The sequence below is a fragment of the Coregonus clupeaformis genome, chromosome 1, assembly GCF_020615455.1.
Source record: "Coregonus clupeaformis isolate EN_2021a chromosome 1, ASM2061545v1, whole genome shotgun sequence".
In the NCBI taxonomy this organism is placed as follows: Eukaryota; Metazoa; Chordata; class Actinopteri; order Salmoniformes; family Salmonidae; genus Coregonus; species Coregonus clupeaformis.
Genome location: NC_059192.1, coordinates 82555575 through 82579987, shown reverse-complemented (window position 1 = coordinate 82579987; position 24413 = coordinate 82555575). Strand labels below are relative to the sequence as shown.

Sequence of the window (24413 nt, the reverse complement as noted above, 5' to 3'; positions counted from 1 at the left end):
TTTCGCATCAAAGTACATTAATCTCTAGGAGACAGAACGCGTCTCCTTCCTAAAGCGGTATGATGGCAGATGAACGTGTTTCCTTCAGGCATTTGGAAATTGCTCCCAAGGATGAACCAGACTTGTGGAGGTCTACAATTATTTTTCTGAGGTCTTGCCTGATTTCTTTTGATTTTCCCATGATGTCAAGCAAAGAGGCACTGAGTTTGAAGGTAGGCCTTGAAATACATCCACAGGTACACCTCCAATTGACATAGGCTAATTGACATCATTTGAGTCAATCAGAAGCTTCTAAAGCCATGACATCATTTTCTGGAATTTTGCAAGCTGTTTAAAGGCACAGTCAACTTACTGTATGTAAACTTCTGACCCACTGGAATTGTGATACAGTGAATTATAAGTGAAATAATCTGTCTGTAAACAATTGTTGGAAAAATGACTTGTAGATGTCCTAACCAACTTGCCAAAACTATAGTTTGTTAACAAGAAATTTGTGGAGTGGTTAAAAAACGAGTTTTAATGACTCCAACCTAAGTGTATGTAAACCTCCGACTTCAACTGTACTTACAATATGAGCCTTCAAGCAGCTTTTATGTGTTGGAATGGTGTGGCATACCACAACAACAGAATGGTGTGGGCTTATACAGGTCATAAAAAATATTAATACAAGTAAACTGCTGATTGGCCAGCTCATCCTCCTCTAGACCGCTGATTGGCCAGCTCATCCTCCTCAGGGAGATTACATCATGTTCGATGAGGAAATAGCAAGCATTTCTTAAATGGTCTGTTTGAGGTGTTAACGTTTTTTTCTTCTCCAATTATGCTTTGGCCACAAATACTAGTAGAGGATGAGTCAACAACCTGTTTTGGATATGAGTTAACAGAATGTGAGATTTTCACTGGGTAGTTACTTTAAGATAGTACAACATTTGAAATATGCCCACCAAATTTTGAGGAGAAAGTTGCAATAGTCCAGTAAAATCCACCTTCAAAAAGGTAAATGTCAAATACCAAGAAGCTGACAACTCCTATTTTTGGCAATATTTTGCCCTTTAGTGAATTTTGATTAGGTGGCTGGCATTTTGTTGAAGTGTTACTTCATGTAAGACTCTACTGAAGCTTTTATTTGTGAGATACTCTACCCTCAGATCTTTGGCTCCAATTACTGTCAATGCATCTGTGCTGCATGTACAACATAACACAATGCCTGTTATTTTCTATTGTCAAACACTGCAGTTGTCCTCAGTTCTCTATTGAAGGTGTCAAAGAATTATCCAGAACACCACAGTTTATCACGTGATGATTCTTACCTGTTGATACTTAGCGGACTATGTGTAGAGAGAGAGAGGGCACTGACTCAGGAGTTTCTATTTTGTCTTACTACTGTAAGATGTACCAAATTTTCAATGCCTGTGAAGCCTTTAAAGATAATTATACATCCTTAGAAGTTGTCAGAAAGTTGACAACCAATTGTTAGGTCTATGCTCTTTCCTATACAGCCAATGATCTAAAGTTTTCAGTCTCTAATACTCCATTGCTATTTGCGCATTCAGGTAAACTAAACACAAAGTATAATGTCCAATACTGATGGCTGTAATTGCATCAGGAGTAAACACATTGATGTAAATGTACATTAGGCAAAGCATCATTAGTGAGAACTTCTTGATGAGACTGATAAAGATTTAGGCTAAATCGGCAGAATTTTGTGTGGGTGTGATGTCAGATTATGATTCTCTCACTGACTACGTATTGCAGAACAGCTAAAGCTGTTAAGTGCATGAGTTAATGGACTATCTACATTTTGCTCAATTATTTCCTCCATTCAAATCAATGTCTGCAGTGTTCTCTTCCCATTTTACCCCAACACATTTTTATTTACACTGAGCCACTTTCTCCAGTGCAATCAAAATAGGTGAGATAATCACATTTTCAGTTAAAAATGACAATTTCCTGTATGTGTTCTGCTACGCTGTATTTTTGGAAAGACATAGGCCTACGACTTGTGAGGAAGAGGGATTTGATCACTAAATATGTTGCTTATTAAACTTCATCCAATGCATGTTAGATATATTTTGTTTGTTTTTCTTGGGGGGGAAATTTTTAAAAGTGCTGATTTGAGCAAATATGCTACTGAAAGTGATCAACTTTGATTTAGCTAGATAGTCACTGATGCAGTTGCTTATACAGTGGGGGAAAAAAGTATTTAGTCAGCCACCAATTGTGCAAGTTCTCCCACTTAAAAAGATGAGAGAGGCCTGTAATTTTCATCATAGGTACACGTCAACTATGACAGACAAATTGAGATTTTTTTTCTCCAGAAAATCATATTGTAGGATTTTTTATGAATTTATTTGCAAATTATGGTGGAAAATAAGTATTTGGTCACCTACAAACAAGCAAGATTTCTGGCTCTCACAGACCTGTAACTTCTTCTTTAAGAGGCTCCTCTGTCCTCCACTCGTTACCTGTATTAATGGCACCTGTTTGAACTTGTTATCAGTATAAAAGACACCTGTCCACAACCTCAAACAGTCACACTCCAAACTCCACTATGGCCAAGACCAAAGAGCTGTCAAAGGACACCAGAAACAAAATTGTAGACCTGCACCAGGCTGGGAAGACTGAATCTGCAATAGGTAAGCAGCTTGGTTTGAAGAAATCAACTGTGGGAGCAATTATTAGGAAATGGAAGACATACAATACCACTGATAATCTCCCTCGATCTGGGGCTCCACGCAAGATCTCACCCCGTGGGGTCAAAATGATCACAAGAACGGTGAGCAAAAATCCCAGAACCACACGGGGGGACCTAGTGAATGACCTGCAGAGAGCTGGGACCAAAGTAACAAAGCCTACCATCAGTAACACACTACGCCGCCAGGGACTCAAATCCTGCAGTGCCATACGTGTCCCCCTGCTTAAGCCAGTACATGTCCAGGCCCGTCTGAAGTTTGCTAGAGTGCATTTGGATGATCCAGAAGAGGATTGGGAGAATGTCATATGGTCAGATGAAACCAAAATAGAACTTTTTGGTAAAAACTCAACTCGTCATGTTTGGAGGACAAAGAATGCTGAGTTGCATCCAAAGAACACCATACCTACTGTGAAGCATGGGGGTGGAAACATCATGCTTTGGGGCTGTTTTTCTGCAAAGGGACCAGGACGACTGATCCGTGTAAAGGAAAGAATGACTGGGGCCATGTATCGTGAGATTTTGAGTGAAAACCTCCTTCCATCAGCAAGGGCATTGAAGATAAAACGTGGCTGGGTCTTTCAGCATGACAATGATCCCAAACACACCGCCCGGGCAACGAAGGAGTGGCTTCGTAAGAAGCATTTCAAGGTCCTGGAGTGGCCTAGCCAGTCTCCAGATCTCAACCCCATAGAAAATCTTTGGAGGGAGTTGAAAGTCCGTGTTGCCCAGCGACAGCCCCAAAACATCACTGAAAAAAAATATAATTTTGTCTGTCATAGTTGACGTGTACCTATGATGAAAATTACAGGCCTCTCTCATCTTTTTAAGTGGGAGAACTTGCACAATTGGTGGCTGACTAAATACTTTTTTCCCCCACTGTATCCATGACATTACTGACAAAACCGCTATTCCGCAGAAAATACTTTGATGTGTCTAATCTGATTCTAACATTGTTCCAGGCAGGTTGTAAAATGTAATCAACTGTTCACAAAGCACAAGAGATTAGCTAGTACTGTGTAATAGCTATAAATAGCTATCAGAAATTAGTCTGGATTCATCACACTTGATTCTCAACCTCCTTTTCTTTCTCACATTCTGACATCACGCAAGAAGTGCTAGTACACTGCCTTTTTAGGAAACCCAGCCACCTGTTGGTAATGTTTAGCCGATTATAGGAGAGGTCATGAGAACCTCTTCATATCTGACTAGTTAGGAGGACTCTAAAGGCTAAACATTTTTAATACAGTTCGTCTTACTCCTAAATATACTGTAGGCCTGCATCTATATTTCATATCTCTCTACTCTTTTGGAGTAGGCCTACTTTGAACAGATTTATAGATGAAGTATTCCCCTGAGCAGCTGTGTGGACACACGCCCAGTCGTAGATCATAGAAGAGTTTACGCCCAGGTGGTGCAACAGGTATAATTTTTGGGTCCGGCGTAGAGCGCATTTTGCTTTGGACATAGAGTTACGACCCACTTACGACCAACTGGAGCAACCGGCCCCAGCATAGTCACATGAGAATTCAGGTAAACGTTGTTCTTCATTGTTCTTGTGTTTAATATGCACCCTGGGCTTCACCCCCCTGGGTTTACCATACACTGAATCTCAAAATAGACCAAAGGAGAAATAATGCATATGAAATAGAATTACAATATTCTTACAGAACTATAGCATCTACCTCTACCAATGAGACTTCCCATCAGGGCCTCATAACCCTTTGAACATGTCCACGGTTATCCATAGTTATAAAGGGTTATCCATAAATAGCCTGAGTGACAGGCATAACATGTATTGAGTAGGTCTAGCCTGCATCTCCTTGTCAGGAATGGTTTTGCATCTATAAACAGTAAACCTAGTGCTTAAACTGCCTCTTAACCCACCAGATGATCAGATGACAACAACCACTAAGTTCTCCCTGGTCTTTTGTTATGTTTTTCCATGTGGCAATGTTGATACTTATGAATGGTGACCATTATTAGAATGCATGATGACTGCATCATCATGCATATTATCTGTATGCCTTAAGTGTGTTACCGAAGTCTCAAACCAACTGTCTAACCTGGTGCAAGGACGGTCCATCTCTTATCTGGTCAAGGAGCTATAATATTGCCCACCACTGGAGCCTTGTTGCCAAAGCACCTCCATTCCAACCACTGAGATGACATTGACTGTGGGACATTTCACAATTCCCAGTAGTTATTTCAGAAACCACAGTCCATTTAAAGCCAGTTAAATATGAATGCAATAGTAGAGTATTCCTCCACCACACAGCCACCACAAAGCACTGCACTCACATGGCAATGTGAAGTACAGTACACAGCTGAGTCTGTAGAAATGATTGACATATCCATTTTAAATGCCCTAAATTTCTCCTCTGAAAATCAGAGTAGACTACATAACCATTCCAATTGTCATATACCATACATCCCGATAATCACCAAATGGGAGGGAACAACTTCAACATTTCAATATCATCCCTAAACTGTGCCAACCAGCCACTTAATTTAAATGCATATTTTCTGAGGGCCAAGCCATCCAGCCTTTCTTTTATTCTGCCTCTGATTTCGATAACCTTAAAATCACAACAAAAACGCAACACAGTTTCTGCTGACTCTGTCTGCTTTGAAATGCAAATGGCCTTATTGGTTATGTATGTATAGCTAGGTTTCCATCCAAATAGCGACAGATTTTCATGCAAGTATTCTACAATCCCCATACAATTTATTTAAATTTTTTCCCACCAAACTGACTTGTTGCGGAAAAAAATCAGTGCGTGATGACGTAGTGCACACAATGTACTTTTTAGCTTAAGTTTTCATGTACTGAATAATATCTAAAGTTCAATGTTTTCCATTGCATTTTCAACTCTACTGATAGTTTTGTCACAACTGTTGCATTAAATACAAATGTGCCTACTCTGGTCTTGGCACGTGTGCTCTAGCCAACAGCTCGCAGATACAGTGTGGGTAGGCTGTGCAGGTAGGCTAGTCTACATGATGAGATTATTATGGATAAGAGCGAGAATATTTTTATTTGTGAATTGGCAGTCAAGCATCGATCATGTCAACAGAATAAGACCCTCAAAATTGTAATGACCCTGGCTGGGTCATAAAGAAAAAAAGAGACGGACACCAGATGTGCAGGGCAGAACACAGGTTTATTCCTAAACTGGGCAATTGTTCAGGCCACAGCCCACGCTGCTAAATTCCAAACGTACACAAATTCACAATGTAAAGTTAAGTGGCAGACTCATAGGAGCAGATCAAGATCCCGAATCGAAAGAGAGAGAGATGAGACAGTAGCCCCTATTTATGCATTTCAAAACCCTGCGGGATTACCCATCATACCCCCCCAACCTTTCAGTCCCCCCCTCCCCCGACAGTCCGCTGGACAAGGGTCGGCTCCACCCGCCCCCAACAGGTAGTATATGTCTGGTCTCACCAGGGTTACTGAAGAGCCCGTGTCGACCAGGGCCGAACATTCCACCCCCTCTACCGTGACGATGACATTGCAGAAGTCCCCCACGGTGGTACGTCCCACCACAACTACCGGACTAGGAAACGCGGCGGTAGCTACACCCTGGGGGAGCAGGTCCCCACCCTCTTGCCTGCGCTGCTGGGTACCTCTTCTGCTTACTGTGGGTTTGGGGGCGGGGGGGTGGACCCGCACTGCCCCCTGCGCGACAATGGGAGTTGAGCTGACGCTGCGACGTTGCCTGGAGCCCCTCTCAATGACAAGCAAAGCAGTCTTGACTAACCCGCCCAACTCGTCAAACCCACTCTGGTTTGGCACCCCCCGGCACCCCGGCCACCACTGCTCTCACCTCCGGTTGACTGGCAACCCCTCTTCCTGGCTATCTCCACTGCAGCCCGCAGAGATGGTGGCTCCGCCATCTGAACATGCTTACCCAGTTCGGTGGAAGAGAGCGCTCTAATAAAACTGACCCGTGCCAGCTCGTCTTCCACCCCAATTGGCATAGTTGCATAAGCCCGCCGGGTCAGGCTCAGAATACCACTCACCAACGACTTTAACGATTCCCCCAGAAGTCTCTTTCTGAAACGGCACCCCAATGCCTCCACTAGTGCACCGTAGTCGCCCCTCTCATCCAGGGCTAGCGTTACCAGGCATTCCAACGCCTCCTCTGCCAGGCTCAGAGCAAGCTGTAATGCTTTCGTCTCGCCAGACCACCTCCCGGCTCTAGCCAACAACTCGAATTGAGGAAAAAAATTCCCATTTACCTTGTCCATTGAACTTCGGTAGTTTAGCCGCTACTGTGGCTAATGGCAATAAGGCACTGCCATCTTTGTTTACATAAGCAGGCCCAGCCATTTCTGCACCCGGTGACGTTGACATCCCCGTCGCCGTGACGTCTGCTCTGGTCGAGCGCTGCGAAGGAAAACCTGCCAGTTCTGCCATCTTGCTGACTGACAATTTAACTTCCGCCATGTGGCTCTCCAGCTCCTCTACAGCAGTCGCCGCCTGACCCTCCCGACTGGGTACCCCCGAGCCCGCAACGGACACTTTATCCGACTCCTCCTTAATTTTCCGCCTTGCCCCGAACATCATGAACGTAGATGCGAGCCACGCTAAAGCCAACCACGGTCTATACTGAAACAGCTAACTCGCCTAATCTTGATCCGTCCCGTAGTTCGAAAGCACTTCTGACACCAATGTAATGACCCGGGCTGGGTCATAAAGGAAAAAGAGACGGACACCAGGTGTGCAGGGCAGAACATAGGTTTATTCCTAAACTGGGCTATTGTTCAGGCCACAGCCCATGCCGCTAAATTCCGAACGTACACAAATACACAATGTAAAGTTAAGTGGCAGACTCATAGGAGCAGATCAAGATCCCGAATTGAAAGAGAGAGAGATGAGACAGTAGCCCCTATTTATGCATTTCAAAACCCAGCGGGATTACCCATCATACCCCCCCAACCTTTCCATCTGTCCTGGCATATTTAACCCCTGCTAGCACCCATGAGAACAATAACACACAACACAATACCGGGTCGTTAAAATATTTATTAGAAAGGCGCATCAAGCTAATCACTGTGCACTTTCACCACCCAGTGAAGTTCATCATAATTTATGTAATCTGCAAACTAATAAACTGCATGGTTTCCCGAGTCGTAGTTGGAGGACCACACACCATATCATCGCGTGTCTCCAAGTTTACTTCAATATGATATTATTATATCATTTTTTGCGCATAAAGGTGTTTCCACCGCCATTTCTCGCGTAATTAATTTTAACGACACAAAAAGATCCCACCATGTTGAACGAACAAATTATCTGCCAGCATTTATACAATTGTACCGAAACTTCCCTGTTTACATCACAGCTGTCGTGATTTAAAAAAAAATCTGTATTACTTGACTCCCATAAAAACTGTCGATGGTTTATAAGAGGGGTCTTTTAAATGCATAAGTGGGCCTCCAACCTGGTGTCCAAAGAAGTGAAATAACTGGACAGGGAACAATTTTCGAAGTCACAAAACTCTCCATTTACCTTGTTTTTCAATGGAAAGTGTATACATATAAATAGGATTCTATTTGACTGATTACATAATTTAGAGTCTAAAATGGCATGGACAGCTATGCATCTTGCCTCTTCTAAGAATTGTAGATTATTCTATTCATTCAAATGTTTTTCCTTGTAAAATGTGGAAAAACTATGTGTATTTTCCAGAATCAGTCACAAAACTCAAATTATTTAGTATACATACGTGTAAAAAGCACCAGCAATAAACTCCATGTATAGCCTTTGTTTTATAGTCCGTTTGTAAGTCTGTCTTGAAGAGTGCCATAGTAGAAGAAACACTATAATACACAATAGCAGGGGGGAAAGATTCAATAGAGTTTCATGAGTGTTCATGCTGATGCAAGCACAATAAAACTGATTCACTAGCTCCATGGCAGAAATGTCTAGACATCTCTTTGAAATGTATGTTAGAGCTTTTCAAAACTGTCCGAACCATGCCCAACCAACACTATTTTTAAGTCATGTTCATTATTGTATAATAATTTGTACATAGACTATCACCATAAACAGGAAAATAGGAAAATATCCAGTTGCTACACTCAAGAAACAAAAATGAGGTAAAGGACTGACGCTACATTTCTGATCATGGCAATATTTCTGCTTAATTAGGCTGTTTCACAAATCAACCACGTCAGTCTTGTTTCAATAAACAAGTGCCTTTCTATGACTGCACTTCCTCCCCATCAAGGTCTAGATTCTAGAATGTCACATTTGCATGCAAGGTCTGACGGAATCACAATGTCTTGTAGTTAAGCAATGACTATCATCTAATTGTAACCATGTATCTGCCTTGGACAATCAAACATGCACAAGATCGCCTATTTTATGTTGGTAAATTAAGTTACCACCCTGCTTGTATTACAACCCCACACCCTACCTCAATGCAAATAAGCTTTACAGTAATTTCACCTTTGTATAGAATATATGTGTAGCTCAGTTGGTAGAGCATGGCATTTGCAACGCCAGGGTTGTGGGTTCGATTCCCACGGGGGGCCAGTATGAAAATGTATGCACTCACTAACTGTAAGTCGCTCTGGATAAGAGCGTCTGCTAAATGACTAAAATGTAATATTGATGCACTTAAACATTTTAAGCATATCCTGCCAAATAATTGCATCAAATTGATTTTTAAGATGTTCCCTACATACAGTGCCTTCCGAAAGTATTCATAGCCCTTGACTTATTCCACATTTTGTTGTTACAGCCCGATCTCAAAATTGATTAAATATTTTTTTTTTCTCCTCACCCATCTACACACAATAACCCATAATGACAAAGTGAAAACATGTTTTTAGAAATGTTTTTGAAAATTAAATACACACCCGAGTCAATACATGTTAGAATCGCCTTTGGCAGCGATTACAGCTGGGAGTCTTTCTGGGTAAGTCTCTAAGAGCTTTCTTTGCACACTTGGATTGTACAATATTTGCACATTGTTCTTTTCATAATTCTTCAAGCTCTGTCAAATTGGTTGTTGATCATTGCTAGACAACCATTTTCAAGTCTTGCCATAGATTTTCAAGCAGATTTAAGTCAAAACTGTACCTCGCCCACTCAGGAACATTCACTGTCTTGTTGATAAGCAACTCCAGTGTAGATTTAGCCTTGTTTTAGGTTATTGTCCTGCTGAAAAGTGAATACAAGTGTCTGGTGGAAGGCAGACTGAAAGAGGTTTTCTTCTAGGATTTTGCTTGTACTAAGCTCCATTAAGTTTCTTTTTTTTAATCCTGAAAAACTCCCCAGTCCTTAACGATTGCAAGCATACCCATAACATGATGCAGCCAACCACTATGCTTGAAAATATGGAGAGTGGTACTCAAATCAAATTTAATTTGTCACATGCGCCGAATACAACAGGTGTAGACCTTACAGTGAAATGCTTACTTACAAGCCCTTAACCAACAATGCAGTTTTAAGAATACCAAAAAAATCACTCAAAAAAATCCAATATAAAATAATACGAAATAAAAGTAACAAATAATTAAAGTGCAGCAGTAAAAATAACAATAGCGAGGCTATATACAGGTGATACCGGTACCGAGTCAATGTGCGGGGACACTGGTTAGTGGAGGTAATTGAGGTAATATGTACATGTAGGTAGTTATTAAAGTGACTATGCATAGATAATAAGCAGAGAGTAGCAGAAGCGTAAAATAGGAGGGGGGGCAATACAAATAGTCTGGGTAGCCATTTGATTAGATGTTCAGGAGACTTATGGCTTGGGGGTAGAAGCTGTTTAGAAGCCTCTTGGACCTAGACTTGGCGCTCCGGTACAGCTTGCCGTGCGGTAGCAGAAAGAACAGTCTGACTAGGGTGGCTGGAGTCTTTGACAATTTTTAGGGCCTTCCTCTGACACCGCCTGGTATAGAGGTCCTGGATGGCAGGAATCTTGGCCCCAGTGATGTACTGGGCCGTACGCACTACCCTCTATAGTGCCTTGCGGTCGGAGGCCAAGCAGTTGTCATAACAGGCAGTGATGCAACCAGTCAGGATGCTCTCGATGGTGCAGCTGTAGAACCTTTTGAGGATCTGAGGACCATGCCAAATCTTTTCAGTCTCCTTAGGTTTTGTCGTGCCCTCTTCATGACTGTCTTGGTGTGCTTGGACCATGTTAGTTTGTTGGTGATATGGACACCAAGGAACTAGAAGCTCTCAACCTGCTCCACTACAGCCCCGTTGATGAGAATGGGGGCGTGCTCGGTCCTCTTCTTTTTCCTGTAGTCCACAATCATCTCCTTTGTCTTGATCATGTTGAAGGAGAGGTTGTTGTCCTGGCACCACACGGCCAGGTCTCTGACCTCCTCCCTATAGGCTGTCTCGTCGTTGTCGGTGATCAGGCTTACCACTGTTGTGTCATCGGCAAACTTAATGATGGTGTTGGAGTCGTGCCTGGCCATGCAGTCATGAGTGAACAGGGAGTACAGGAGGGGACTGAGCACGCACCCCTGAGGGCCCCCCGTGTTGAGGATCAGCGTGGCGGATGTGTTGTTACCTACACTTACCACCTGGGGGCGGCCCGTCAGGAAGTCCAGGATCCAGTTGCAGAGGGAGGTGTTTAGTCTCATGGTCCTTAGCTTAGTGATGAGCTTTGAGGGCACTATGGTGTTGAACGCTGAGCTGTAGTCATTGAATAGCATTCTCACATAGGTGTTCCTTTTGTCCAGGTGTGAAAGGGCAATGTGGAGCGCAATAGAGATTGCATCATCAGTGGATCTGTTGGGGCGGTATGCAAATTGGAGTGGGTCTAGGGTTTCTGGGATAATGGTGTTGATGTGAGCCATGACCAGCCTTTTAAAGCACTTCATGGCTACAGACGTGAGTGCTACAGGTCGGTAGTCATTTAGGCAGGTTACCTTAGTGTTCTTGGGCACAGGGACTATGGTGGTCTGCTTGAAACATGTTGGTATTACAGACTCAGACAGGGAGAGGTTGAAAATGTCAGTGAAGACACTTGCCAGTTGGTCAGCGCATGCTCGGAGTACACATCCTGGTAATCCGTCTGGTCCTGCGGCCTTGTAAATGTTGACCTGTTTAAAGGTCTTACTCACATCGGCTACGTCCGGAACAGCTGATGCTCTCATGCATGTTTCAGTGTTACTTGCCTCGAAGCGAGCATATAAGTAATTTAGCTCGTCTGGTAGGCTCGTGTCACTGGGCAGCTCACGGCTGTGCTTCCCTTTGTAGTCTGTAATAGTTTGCAAGCCCTGCCACATCCGACGAGCATCGGAGCCGGTGTAGTACGATTTGATCTTAGTCCTGTATTGACGCTTTGCCTGTTTGATGGTTCGTCGGAGGGCATAGCGGGATTTCTTATAAGCTTCCGGGTTAGAGTCCCGCTCCTTGAAAGCAGCAGCTCTACCCTTTAGCTCAGTGCGGATGTTGCCTGTAATCCATGGCTTCTGGTTGGGGTATGTATGTACAGTCACTGTGGGGACGACGTCATCGATGCACTTATTGATGAAGCCAGTGACTGATGTGGTGTTCTCCTCAATGCCATCGGAAGAATCCCAGAACATATTCCAGTCTGTGCTAGCAAAACAGTCCTGTAGCTTAGCATCTGCTTCATCTGACCACTTTTTTATTGACCGAGTCACTGGTGCTTCCTGCTTTAGTTTTTGCTTGTAAGCAGGAATCAGGAGGATAGAATTATGGTCAGATTTGCCAAATGGAGGGCGAGGGAAAGCTTTGTATGTGTCTCTGTGTGTGGAGTAAAGGGGTTCTAGAGTTTTTTCCCTCTGGTTGCACATTTAACATGCTGGTAGAAATGAGGTAAAACGGATTAAAGTTTCCCTGCATTGAAGTCCCCGGCCACTAGGTGCACCGCCTCTAGATAAGCGTTTTCCTATTTGCTTATGGCCGTATACAGTTCATTGATTGCGGTCTTAGTGCCAGCATCGGTTTGTGGTGATAAATAGACCGCTACGAAGAATATAGATGAAAACTCTCTTGGTAGTACTCAATGTGTTGTATTGGATTTGCCCCAAACCTAACACTTTGTATTCAGGACAAAATGTGCATTTCTTTGCCACATTTGTTGCAGTATTACTTTAGTGCCTTGTTGCAAACAGGATGTATGTTTTAGATTTGTTTTATTCTGTACAGGATTCCTTCTTTTCACTCTGTCAATTAGGTTAATATTGTGGAGTAACTACAATGACGTTGATCCTCAGTTTTCTCCTATCACAGTCATTAAACTCTGTAACTGTTTTAAAGTCACCATTGGCCTCATGGTGAAATCCCTGAGTGGTTTCCTTCCTCTCCGGCAACTGAGTTAGGAAGGATGCCTGTATCTTTGTAGTGACTGGGTGTATTGATACACCATCCAAAGTATAATTAATAACTTCACCATGCTCAAAGGGATATTCAATGTCTGCTTTTTTTGTTTTACCCATCTACCAATAGGTGGCCTACTTTGCGAGGCATTGGAAAACCTCTGTGGTCTTTGTGGTTGAATCTGTGTTTGAAATTCACTGCTCGACTGAGGGACCTTACAGATAATTAATTATATGTGTGAGGTACAGAGATGATGTAGTCATTCAAAAATCATGTTAAAGACTATTACTGCACACAGAGTCCATGCAACTTATTATGTGACTTGTTAAGCACATTTTTACTCCATAACAAAGGGGTTGAATACTTATTGACTCAAGACACTTCAGCTTTTCATTTTAATGAATTTGTAAAAATGTCGAAAAACTGAATTGCACTTTGACATTATGGGGTGTTGTGTGTGTGTGTGTGTGTGTGTGTGTGTGTGTGTGTGTGTGTGTGTGTGTGTGTGTGTGTGTGTGTGTGTGTGTGTGTGTGTGTGTGTGTGTGTGTGTGTGTGTGTGTGTGTGTGTGTGTGTGTAGGCCAGTGACAAATAAAATATCAATTTCATCCATCTTAAATGCAGGCTGTAACACAACAAAATGTGGAAAAAGTCAATGGGTGTGAATACTTTCTAAAGGCACTGTATCTCTACTGTCATCATAGGGTCTCAATCTGTGCATTGTAGTCTACAGAATAAGGCAAACAGTAGAGACTAGAATTTTAGTGAATCAAGGAACTCACTTTTTACCCTATAGATAAATTAATAAACACGTATTTGTTTACGATAAACATATTATTAGCATTACAATGATGTAGGTCTGAAATGTGTACGGTGCATTTTCTTCTAATACTCTGTAACATCCTGCCTGATAAAACAAGATTAATTAGGCCTTGTCCGCCCAAAGTCCCCACATGCCTTTGAGATGCAGCATTGTCATTAACTCTGATGGCACAGCTGTGACAAAACATGAATGTTTATTTTACAAGCATGGGAACCACTGAAAATGCCTGTAGCATCGCTAATTCCTCTGGAAATCGTGTCACTCAAAACTAAATATTATGGGAGTAGAAAAACTAGTGTTTGACTTATGGTTCATGCACAATAGGCCCCTCTCTGCAGAAAGTAGAAGCTTCATATGAATATAACAGGCTGGCTAAATGAGTACCAGGTATCATATATTCTGATGCCGAGTCACCTTACCCCTATGCATATCTACCTCTATTACTCCAGTATCCCTGCACATTGTAAATATGGTACTGGAAATGACTGTCCCCGTATATAGTATGCTTGCTTACTTTCTCGTGTTCTTATTTTTATTTATTGTGTGTTTTTGTTCTACCTTATGTTCTTTTTAGTATTACATTGTTATTGATTACTGCATTGTTGGGTTTAGAGCTTGCAAGAAAGGCATTTCACTGTGCTTGTGCATGTGACATTAAAGCTTGAAACTTGAAAAACTTGAAAACCAATGCTGTAATGAAGGTGAGAGACTGAATAATCTAAAATGGCAACTGCCTTGCCGGCGCAATGACATACTTTGTCCAAGCGACTCCTAAACTCGTCCTTTAACAGCATCCCATGTCTAAGGATGCTAGCCTAATGTAAGACGAGGCCATCACAAATTCTTACTGAGTCCAACAAAAATCTTTAACCTCTGTCATTGTGCAATTTCAGCCCAAGATTCTTACGATGAGTATAATCCATTTGGACTAAGTCCTCTGTTTCTATGGAAATGCCAGCTGCACTACATAAAATCACCAGCACGGGAGAGACGCTGAATACTTCAAAGAACCAAAGCTTCCCTTTACTAGGACAATTGCTGCATAAAAAAAAAGATCTGCAAGTTAGCCTGTGATGGGTGAGTTCAGAAGAATGATTAATTAAATGATATCTAGAAGAATTGGATGTGATCATCAAAGTATTGCGAGAGTCAGTGGAAGTTGTCATTATGGCCTGTATATGCATCTAGAATCCACTTGAGTGTCAGCACAAGCATGGGGCCTTGCCTAATATGGCTGCAGGAGTGGGTGGGAGTTATGATGAAACTGCACTTCACTATCAATTGTGGGTCAAAATATTATTAATTGAAGGTACAAGTCTGGGGTTCACCCTATGCCAGGAGGCAGGCCTATGACCTCTAAGCGTGCTGAGGGTGTTGTTTTCAGCGGTTCAGACACTCCTCAATTTAAAAACATGTAGCCCGTGTTGCACATGGGGATGTGAAACTTACTCCTCAGCCTAAAGTGTCCCCAACTGTGTTGTGGTATGTCTAGCTTTCTGTGTGGCGCGACTGGTAAGACGCTTCTGGAGGGCAGTCATGTGTGCTAGCAAGGCAGAGCTCCTGGGTTCGAGCCTCGCTGTGAGCCGAATCAGGAGAAGTGGTACTCGCCAGGCCAAGCAGCGTCCTTTTCGCCCGCATGTGCAATTCCATGGTGATTCCATGGCCTTACTACTTAAGACGAACATTGAGAGAATATATAGGCTGCTACAAAACAATTGTCATACACAGACAGCAATATGAATAGTCATAGTCATATGCTGCTAAGCCTGCTATGTAACAGTGTGTTATCGTAACGGCCTAGTTTTGATGACACAAGTGATACAATGTTGAATCACTTGTGTCAATAATTAAATATTCAGATGCTACAACAAACTATGCAGTGAGCCTCCGTTGTCAACACGTGTTCCATAAGGTTTTCCTGTGATTAAAGTTGGACGTTAGGGTAGATTGTAGTAATTTAAATAGCCTATCAACCTGAATTTGAGGCATGTCATTATCATTATCTCCCGAGTGTCGCAGCTGTCTAAGGCCCTGCATCTCAGTGCTAGAGGCATCACTACCGACCCTGGTTCGATTCCAGGCTGTATCACAATCCAGCCGTGATTGGGAGTCCCATAGGGCGGCGCACAATTGGCCCAGCGTCGTCCGGGTTTGGCCGGGGTAAGCCGTCATTGTAAATAAGAATTTGTTCTTAACTGACTTGCCTAGTTAAATAGTAAATAAATAAAAAATGATTGCTGCCTATTGTCAGAACAACATTGGAAGCCAGTTAGTTATGACCACAGATGCTACTGATATATTCAATATTCAACACTGGCCACTGTAGTCGACTATAGACAGTCTTGAACATATGATCAATATTGTATCTCACTCTACCCCCAACCCCCTCCCCTCTTCAGTACTGGTTCCCCCCTTCAATCACAATACATCTACGTGATCGAAACTGACATTTTAAGAGGCATTACAGAGAAAATGACACTGATGGAGCGCCTATTTGCCAAGTTATCAAATCAAGTTACCAAGGTGTTTTGATTACTAGCAATATTCTTAAACATTATAAATATTCACAAATTGCCCATCACTCTACTTCTGTGGTTTACCATTAAAAGGTAGAGACATTATTTCAACTAAATGACATGAAAGTACAGATGTGATCAATAATAACTGTCTCAAATAAGAAGTACACACATTTACAATAGGCCTACATGATTAATCCAATAATGGCAATGAAAAGTACATGAGAATAAGAACCACTGGTATAATCATAAAGGGATTTGTGGCAATGATTTACAATGCATTGTGAAAGAACAATAAACAGTCTGATGACAAATCATTAATTTTGGCTAGTGGAGGAATATTAATGGTAATGGAAATGATAGCCTAATCATGAAATCTCTGTGGAGGCCAAGGTGACACAAGCGTATGCCATTGTTTCGTTCACAAGAATGTGGCTTTTTAAAACACTTAAAACCATTGGAGGGCACAGTCACTGGTCAGAGGAGAAATAAAATGCATATAAAGGCGCTATTGATGAGGCACTTGTGTAACGGCATGCCAGTCTCGGAAAAACAGGAATGAGATCGACCGTCAGGTTTCAGTCAAAAGCATATACATGAGCTGAAATTATGCCTAAATTATCATTTATATATAGACTACCATGAAAAGACACAATAAATAGTCACCATCATTCATCAGGCGTTTAGTCACTGTAGGCTAATTGAGAAACGTTTTGGCTCTGGATATATTGGATACATGCAAGTTTTTCTCAAACTATTAAACGTCAGATTATACGTATTCCACATATCTAGAGAGCAAACCCCACAGATGGAAAGGATTTTAACTTACCGTTAGCTGCGGTAATCAGACATGCAAAAATAAGCAGGGCATGCTTAAATTTCCCCATCGCAGTCATGTTCGTTGTTATTCCACGCAGCCACCGGTTTCTTGGGTTTAGTTCAACGATCACAAAAATGCATAGAGATCCAGCTTTGGCAAGAAGATGTGACGCCTATGGTGCAGGGATTCGCCTATATTAGCTCTCATATCATCAAGACGGGCTACTGCAGAGATACGATATTGTAGAGCAGAGACCCAAATAGGTTTCCCTGATCCAAGGAGAGAGACAGAATGTGTACTGTAGGATACTACGAGATCGCAAGAGAGGGAAGAATAGAGGGAGTCTGTATCCAGCAGAAGGAGTTGGACTCAACCATCATATACAACCTGGTCTCATAGAGTAGACGTAACATAGAAATATAAACCGAGACAGTCAAATTAGTATTATGGTAAGTTTGTTATGGTTACATAAGACAGAAGGCTACTTAAGGCAAAAACGAAAGTAGGGTGAATGGGTAGACGTATAGCGTGAATGTCTAGCAATCTTAAGGCTGTGTGTTCAAATCTCATCTGAGACAACTTTAGCATTTACATAATTAGCTACTTTGCAACTACTTACTTTTTTATGTTGCTTTTTTGCAACTACTTAGCATGTGAGCTAACCCTTTAACTTAACGCCTAACCCTAACCTTAACCCCTAACCCCTAGCCTAACAAATGTTATTGTTAGCCATTTAGCCACCTAGCTAACGTTAGCCACAACAAATTGGAGTTCGTAACATTTCGTACATTTTGCAAATTTTTAACATATTGTACGAATTGCTATTCATAACATATTGTACGAAAAGGATGATGGACATCCACAAATTAATACATACCACACGAAACGAAACATCCCAGAATTATATTTACTGTGTTACGTCTACCTCTGATTCCAGGTTGCCATATATGATACAGGGGAGTTGAGAATCAATCTGAGTGCCTGCACTGCAACTTTGAGACTGGTAGCATACCACAACTCTGAAGAAGCACTGACGCAAATGCATCAAATTCAGCGAAACGCATGTTAACACTGTAATATCACCTACTAGACCAAGAGATTAATGATTGACAGACAATGTGACCAAGAAAAGGAACATGTGAACATGTTTTAATTGATATTTTGTACGTTTCTGCTTTACACGAACCCTAGGAATTAAACAAATTTCACTAGATCACACCTGTAGGCTGCTTCACCCATTAAAAATGTTGATCAAATCAATATGCAAGTGATTGTTGCGTGTAGCCTTTGTGTTGATTGGTGTAGCCCAGTATGTAAGCAGAGTGGGAACACCACTGCTTTATAATCAGAAATGTAACACTGCATTCTTATCATCACTCTCGAACTAGCACCAATGCTCTGTTCCCTCCACTTGGGTAGGAAGCCTACAAAGACATTATGATTTGGTTAACAAAATATTTCACATTCTGTTTCACAATTGCACTTTGTTTTCAGAAGATGACTCCTGCATAAAACTGGAATTCCCTTAAGGCAGATGTGTACTTGCATCTATTTGATTATAAAGTAACCTAAACGATCTGGTTTGCTGTATTGGGAGCAAAAATGTGTCATTTTTATGGACAGGTAACTAATGGAAGAAAGCTTGTCATCAATCCTTTCCAAACATCACAGAATGAAAATGTATGCACTCACTAACTAAATGACAAAAAAAAAAAAAAAAAAGGCTACTTATAAAACATGTTCAAATAGAATAGATCACAATATGTGTTTAGTTGTTCATGTGGTCATTAAGCCTACATACAACAACAAAAAATATTCAGTCATTGCCAAAATAGAAAGTCTAAAATGGTAAGTCCAGCTGTTTTCTGTTAACTGCGTCACGTGCATTGGACAGCAACACACTAAAGTAAAATGTGTGACTGTGCTGCCATCTAGTGAAAATGAATGCATGACCAGTCTACTGAATGAGCCAAAGTCTACAATAGTTTAAAGACAAATAACATAGTTTGCACTCAAATAAAGATTTAGAATTACAAACAATTAATGAAGGGCCTACACAAACAAGAGTTTTGGTGAGATTTAGAAATAGATTATCAAAATTATCCATAGAGGAGAGAATGAAAATGTCATTCAACAAACATGAACAAACAGGTATACCTATTGTCTATTCTGAATGTGGCATTCCTCTCTCCCTCTTGATATTCATTGACTGAAAGGACTGAATTAGAGATCAATGTGGGTGGGGAGATTTTCTATGTCTCTAGACTAATTTGAATGACAAAATTCACTGAGCTGAAAATTAGAACTGATTAACAGTGAAATTGATATTTCTGTATAATCTGCAAGGTCTAAGTATGCCATCCTGCATATTTAATTGAGGAATTAATGCATTGGCCATTCAGTGAACCATGATTGCGTGTTGAGTAATCATGCCAGAGATCTGAACACTTGCTAAAGCCTATGCTTTAGTTCAGTGGGCTAACAAAGTACACTGAACCAAAATATAAAAGCAACATGTAAAGTGTTGGTCCCATGTTTCATGAGCTGAAATAAAAAATCCCAGAAATGTTCCATACGCACAAAAAGCTTATTTCTCTCAAATGTTGTGCACAAATTTGTTTACGTCTGTGTTAGTGAGCATTTCTCCTTTGCCAAGATAATCCATCCACCTGGCAGTTGTGGCATATCAATAAGCTGATTTAACAGCATGATCATTACACAGGTGCACCTTGTGCTGGGGACAATAAAAGGCCACTCTAAAATGTGCAATGCCACAGATGTCTCAAGTTTTGAGGGAGTGTGCAATTGACATGCTGACTGCAGGAATGTCCACCAAAGCTGTTGCCAGAGAACTGAATGTTCATTTCTCTACCATATGCTGCCTCCAACGTTGTTTTAAAGAATTTGGCAGTACCTCCAATCGGCATCAAAACTACAGACCACGTGTATGGCATCGTGTGGGCGAGCGGTTTGCTGATGTCAACATTGTGAACAGAGTGCCCCGATGGTGGCGGTTGGATAATGCTATGCGCAGGCATAAGCTACGGACAACTAACACAATTGCATTTTATCAATAGAAATTTGAATGCACAAAAATACCGATTTTTTTTTAATGGTATCTGTGACCAACTGATGCATATCTGTATTCCCAGTCATGTGAATTTCATTGATTAGGGCCTAATTTATTTATTTAATTTGACTGATTTCCTCATATGAACTGTAACTCAGTAAAATCTATGAAATTGTTGCATGTTGCGTTTAATATTTTTGTTCAGTATATAATGGTAGGTGACCCGGATTCAGCCACAGTTGGTCACATTAGCAATCATGTTTTCTTGCCAAAAGTGTTTGCAACACCATTCTGTAAACTACCTTTAAATATTGCAAGCAAAAATTCTACCTATTGCACCCTACTTATGACAGCACATTTGGCAATGAAAGTAGGCCAACTCTGCAAATAAATACCACCACTGCAATTCACTCACTCCACTCACAGCTTACAGGTATGCAGTTCAGTGAGAGGTTATTTTCAAAAGTGCATCCACGCAAACCGCTTCTGAAAACTACCACATATCCTGAAGAAAACTGATATGGGTTTTAATGGAAGAAACAATCAACCAATGCATTGCAAACCCTATAACCTCTACCCTGTTGTCCTGCATGTTTCTCTTATAACTGTAGTAACACTGTAATTAATACAGGAATATCATTGTTGTTACATACTTCCTAAGTAATTGCATTGTACTTGTATAGTAATGGAGTTTAGCGGCAATTGTATTTGCACAAGTAGAACGTGAAAGAGTGACTTGGAACTCTGGGGATTTTCTGGCAAAGAGAAAGGCCCGAAAAATTGCCAAAGACTCCAGCCACCCGAGACGTGCCATTCTCCATGCTCCCATCCGCAGACGGTACCACAGTGCATCAAGGCTCAGACCAACAGACTCCTAAACAGCTTCTATCCCCTTGCCATAAGACTGTTAAATGGCTAACAACTATTTCTCCCCCTCAAACCTAAGCTGCTGCTAAAATGATAATTGATTACATTTATTACTAAAACTACACTGCTGTTCGTTGATTATTGATTTCCATTACCATTAGTACCTATCTATTTTATCATGCTACTGGTCACTATTACTCCTGTTTCCATGTATATATTACCACTAGTATATTACCATAAGCATTTACAGTGCATTCGGAAAGTATTCAGACCCCTTGACTTTTTCCACATTTTGTTACGTTACAGCCTTATTTTAAAATGGATAAAATAAAACATTTCCTCATCAATCTACACACAATACCCCATAATGACAAAGCAAAAACAAGTTTTTAGACATTTTTGCACATGTATTAAAAATAAAAAACAGATACCTTATCTACGTAAGTATTCAGACCCTTTGCTATGAGACTCGAAATTGAGCTCAGGTGCATCCTGTTTCCATTGATCATCCTTGAGCTGTTTCTACAACTTGATTGGAGTCCACCTGTGGTACATTCAATTGATTGGACATGATTTGGAAAGGCACACACCTGTCTATATAAGGTCCCACAGTTGACAGTGCATCTCAGAGCAAAAACCAAGCCATGAGGTCGAAGGAATTGTCCGTAGATCTCCGAGAGAGGATTGTGTTGAGGCACAGATCTGGGGAAGGGTACCAAAAAATGTCTGCAGCATTGAAGGTCCCCAAGAACACAGTGGCCTCCATCCTTCATAAATGGAAGAAGTTTGGAACCACCAAGACTCTTCCTAGAGCTGGCCGCCCGGTCAAACTGAGCAATCGGGGGAGATGGGTCTTGGTCCGGGAGGTGACCAAGAAACAGATGGTCACTGACAGAGCTCCAGAGTTCCTCTGTGGAGATGAGAGAACCTTCAAGAAGGACAACCATCTCTGCAACACTCCACCAATCAGGCCTTTGGTAGAGTGGCCAGACGGAAGCCATTCCTCAGTAAAAGGCATATGACATCCCACTTGGAGTTTGCCAAAAGGCACCTAAAGGACTCTCAGACCATGAGAAACAAGATTCTCTGGTCTGATGAAACAATACTTACGTAAATGTAATGTATTTTATAACATTTTTTTAGACATTTGCAAACATTTAGTAATTATGGGGTATTGTGTGTAGATTGAGTGTGAAAAAAACAATTTAATCAATTTTAGAATAAGGCTGTAACGTAACAAAATGTGGTGAAAGTCAAGGGGTCTGAATACTTTCCGAATGCACTGTATACAGTGAGGGTAAATACTATTTGATCCCCTGCTGATTTTGAACGTTTGCCCACTGACAAAGACATGATCAGTCTATAATTTTAATGGTAGGTTTATTTGAACAGTGAGAGAGAATAACAACAACAAAATCCAGAAAAATGCATGTCAAAAATGTTATAAATTGATTTGCATTTTAATGAGGGAAATAAGTATTTGACCCCTATGCAAAACATGACTTATTACTTGGTGGCAAAACCCTTGTTGGCAATCACAGAGGTCAGACGTTTCTTGTAGTTGGCCACCAGGTTTGCACACATCTCAGGAGGGATTTTGTTCCACTCCTCTTTGCAGATCTTCTTCAAGTCATTAAGGTTTCGAGGCTGACGTTTGGCAACTCGAACCTTCAGCTCCCTCCACAGATTTTCTATGGGATTAAGGTCTGGAGACTGGCTAGGCCACTCCAGGACCTTAATGTGCTTCTTCTTGAGCCACTCCTTTGTTGCCTTGGCCGTGTGTTTTGGGTCATTGTCATGCTGGAATACCCATCCACGACCCATTTTCAATGCCCTGGCTGAGGGAAGGAGGTTCTCACCCAAGATTTGACGGTACATGGCCCTGTCCATCGTCCGTTTGATGCGGTGAAGTTGTCCTGTCCCCTTAGCAGAAAAATACCCCCAAAGCATAATGTTTCCACCTCCATGTTTGACGGTGGGGATGGTGTTCTTGGGGTCATAGGCAGCATTCCTCCTCCTCCAAACACGGCGAGTTGAGTTGATGCCAAAGAGCTCGATTTTGGTCTCATCTGACCACAACACTTTCACCCAGTTCTCCTCTGAATCATTCAGATGTTCATTGGCAAACTTCAGACGGCCCTGTATATGTGCTTTCTTGAGCAGGGGGACCTTGCGGGCGCTGCAGGATTTCAGTCCTTCACGGCGTAGTGTTACCAATTGTTTTCTTGGTGACTATGGTCCCAGCTGCCTTGAGATCATTGACAAGATCCTCCCGTGTAGTTCTGGGCTGATTCCTCACCGTTCTCATGATCATTGCAACTCCACGAGGTGAGATCTTGCATGGAGCCCCAGGCCGAGGGAGATTGACAGTTCTTTTGTGTTTCTTCCATTTGCGAATAATCGCACCAACTGTTGTCATCTTCTCACCAAGCTGCTTGGCGATGGTCTTGTAGCCCATTCCAGCCTTGTGTAGGTCTACAATCTTGTCCCTGACATCCTTGGAGAGCTCTTTGGTCTTGGCCATGGTGGAGAGTTTGGAATCTGATTGATTGCTTCTGTGGACAGGTGTCTTTTATACAGGTAACAAGCTGAGATTAGGAGCACTCCCTTTAAGAGTGTGCTCCTAATCTCAGTTCGTTACCTGTATAAAAGACACCTAGGAGCCAGAAATCTTTCTGATTGAGAGGGGGTCAAATACTTATTTCCCTCATTAAAATGCAAATCAATTTATAACATTTGACATGCGTTTTTCTGGATTTAGTTGTTGTCATTCTGTCTCTCACTGTTCAAATAAACCTACCATTAAAATTATAGACTGATCATTTCTTTGTCAGTGGGCAAACATACAAAATCAGCAGGGGATCAAATACTTTTTTCCCCTCACTGTATATTCCTGCTACCAGTAACCTTCCAGCCCTGTTTACATGTATATCCACCAATCATGCCTACACTTTCACTCTTGCGCACACACTCACTCACACCCACACACTTACATACAAACACTCAACAACATGCACACACCCAGGGCCAGCTCTAGACTTTTGCAAGATTTGGTTGGGGGGCCCCCCCACCTCGCTGTAAAACATGTTGTCTGTGGAGAGAAACATTTAAGTTTTAAAGTAAATTTCCTGCAATTCTACACATTTTGCCATGGGGCGTAGAGAAAATGTTGCAGTTTTAATGCAAGTTTTATGCAATTCTATACATTTTGCCATGGGGCGGAGAGAACTTTGCAATTGTATAATACTTTTCATGCAATTCCAGTCATTTGCCATTGGGCACAGATAATGTTTTGGCAGTTT

General features: G+C 41.7%; 1 protein-coding gene across 1 annotated transcript in view; it reads right to left on the bottom strand.

Moving 5' to 3' along the window:
• csmd1a (CUB and Sushi multiple domains 1a) overlaps positions 1-17500 on the bottom strand; it is a 354566-nt gene extending 337066 nt beyond the window's left edge. The window contains exon 1 of the mRNA XM_041888224.1: positions 17184-17500. Within this exon, the coding sequence (XP_041744158.1) occupies positions 17184-17250 (67 nt within the window). The 5' untranslated portion in view covers positions 17251-17500. The remainder of the gene's footprint in view (positions 1-17183) is intronic.
• Between the last annotated feature and the right edge of the window lie 6913 nt (positions 17501-24413).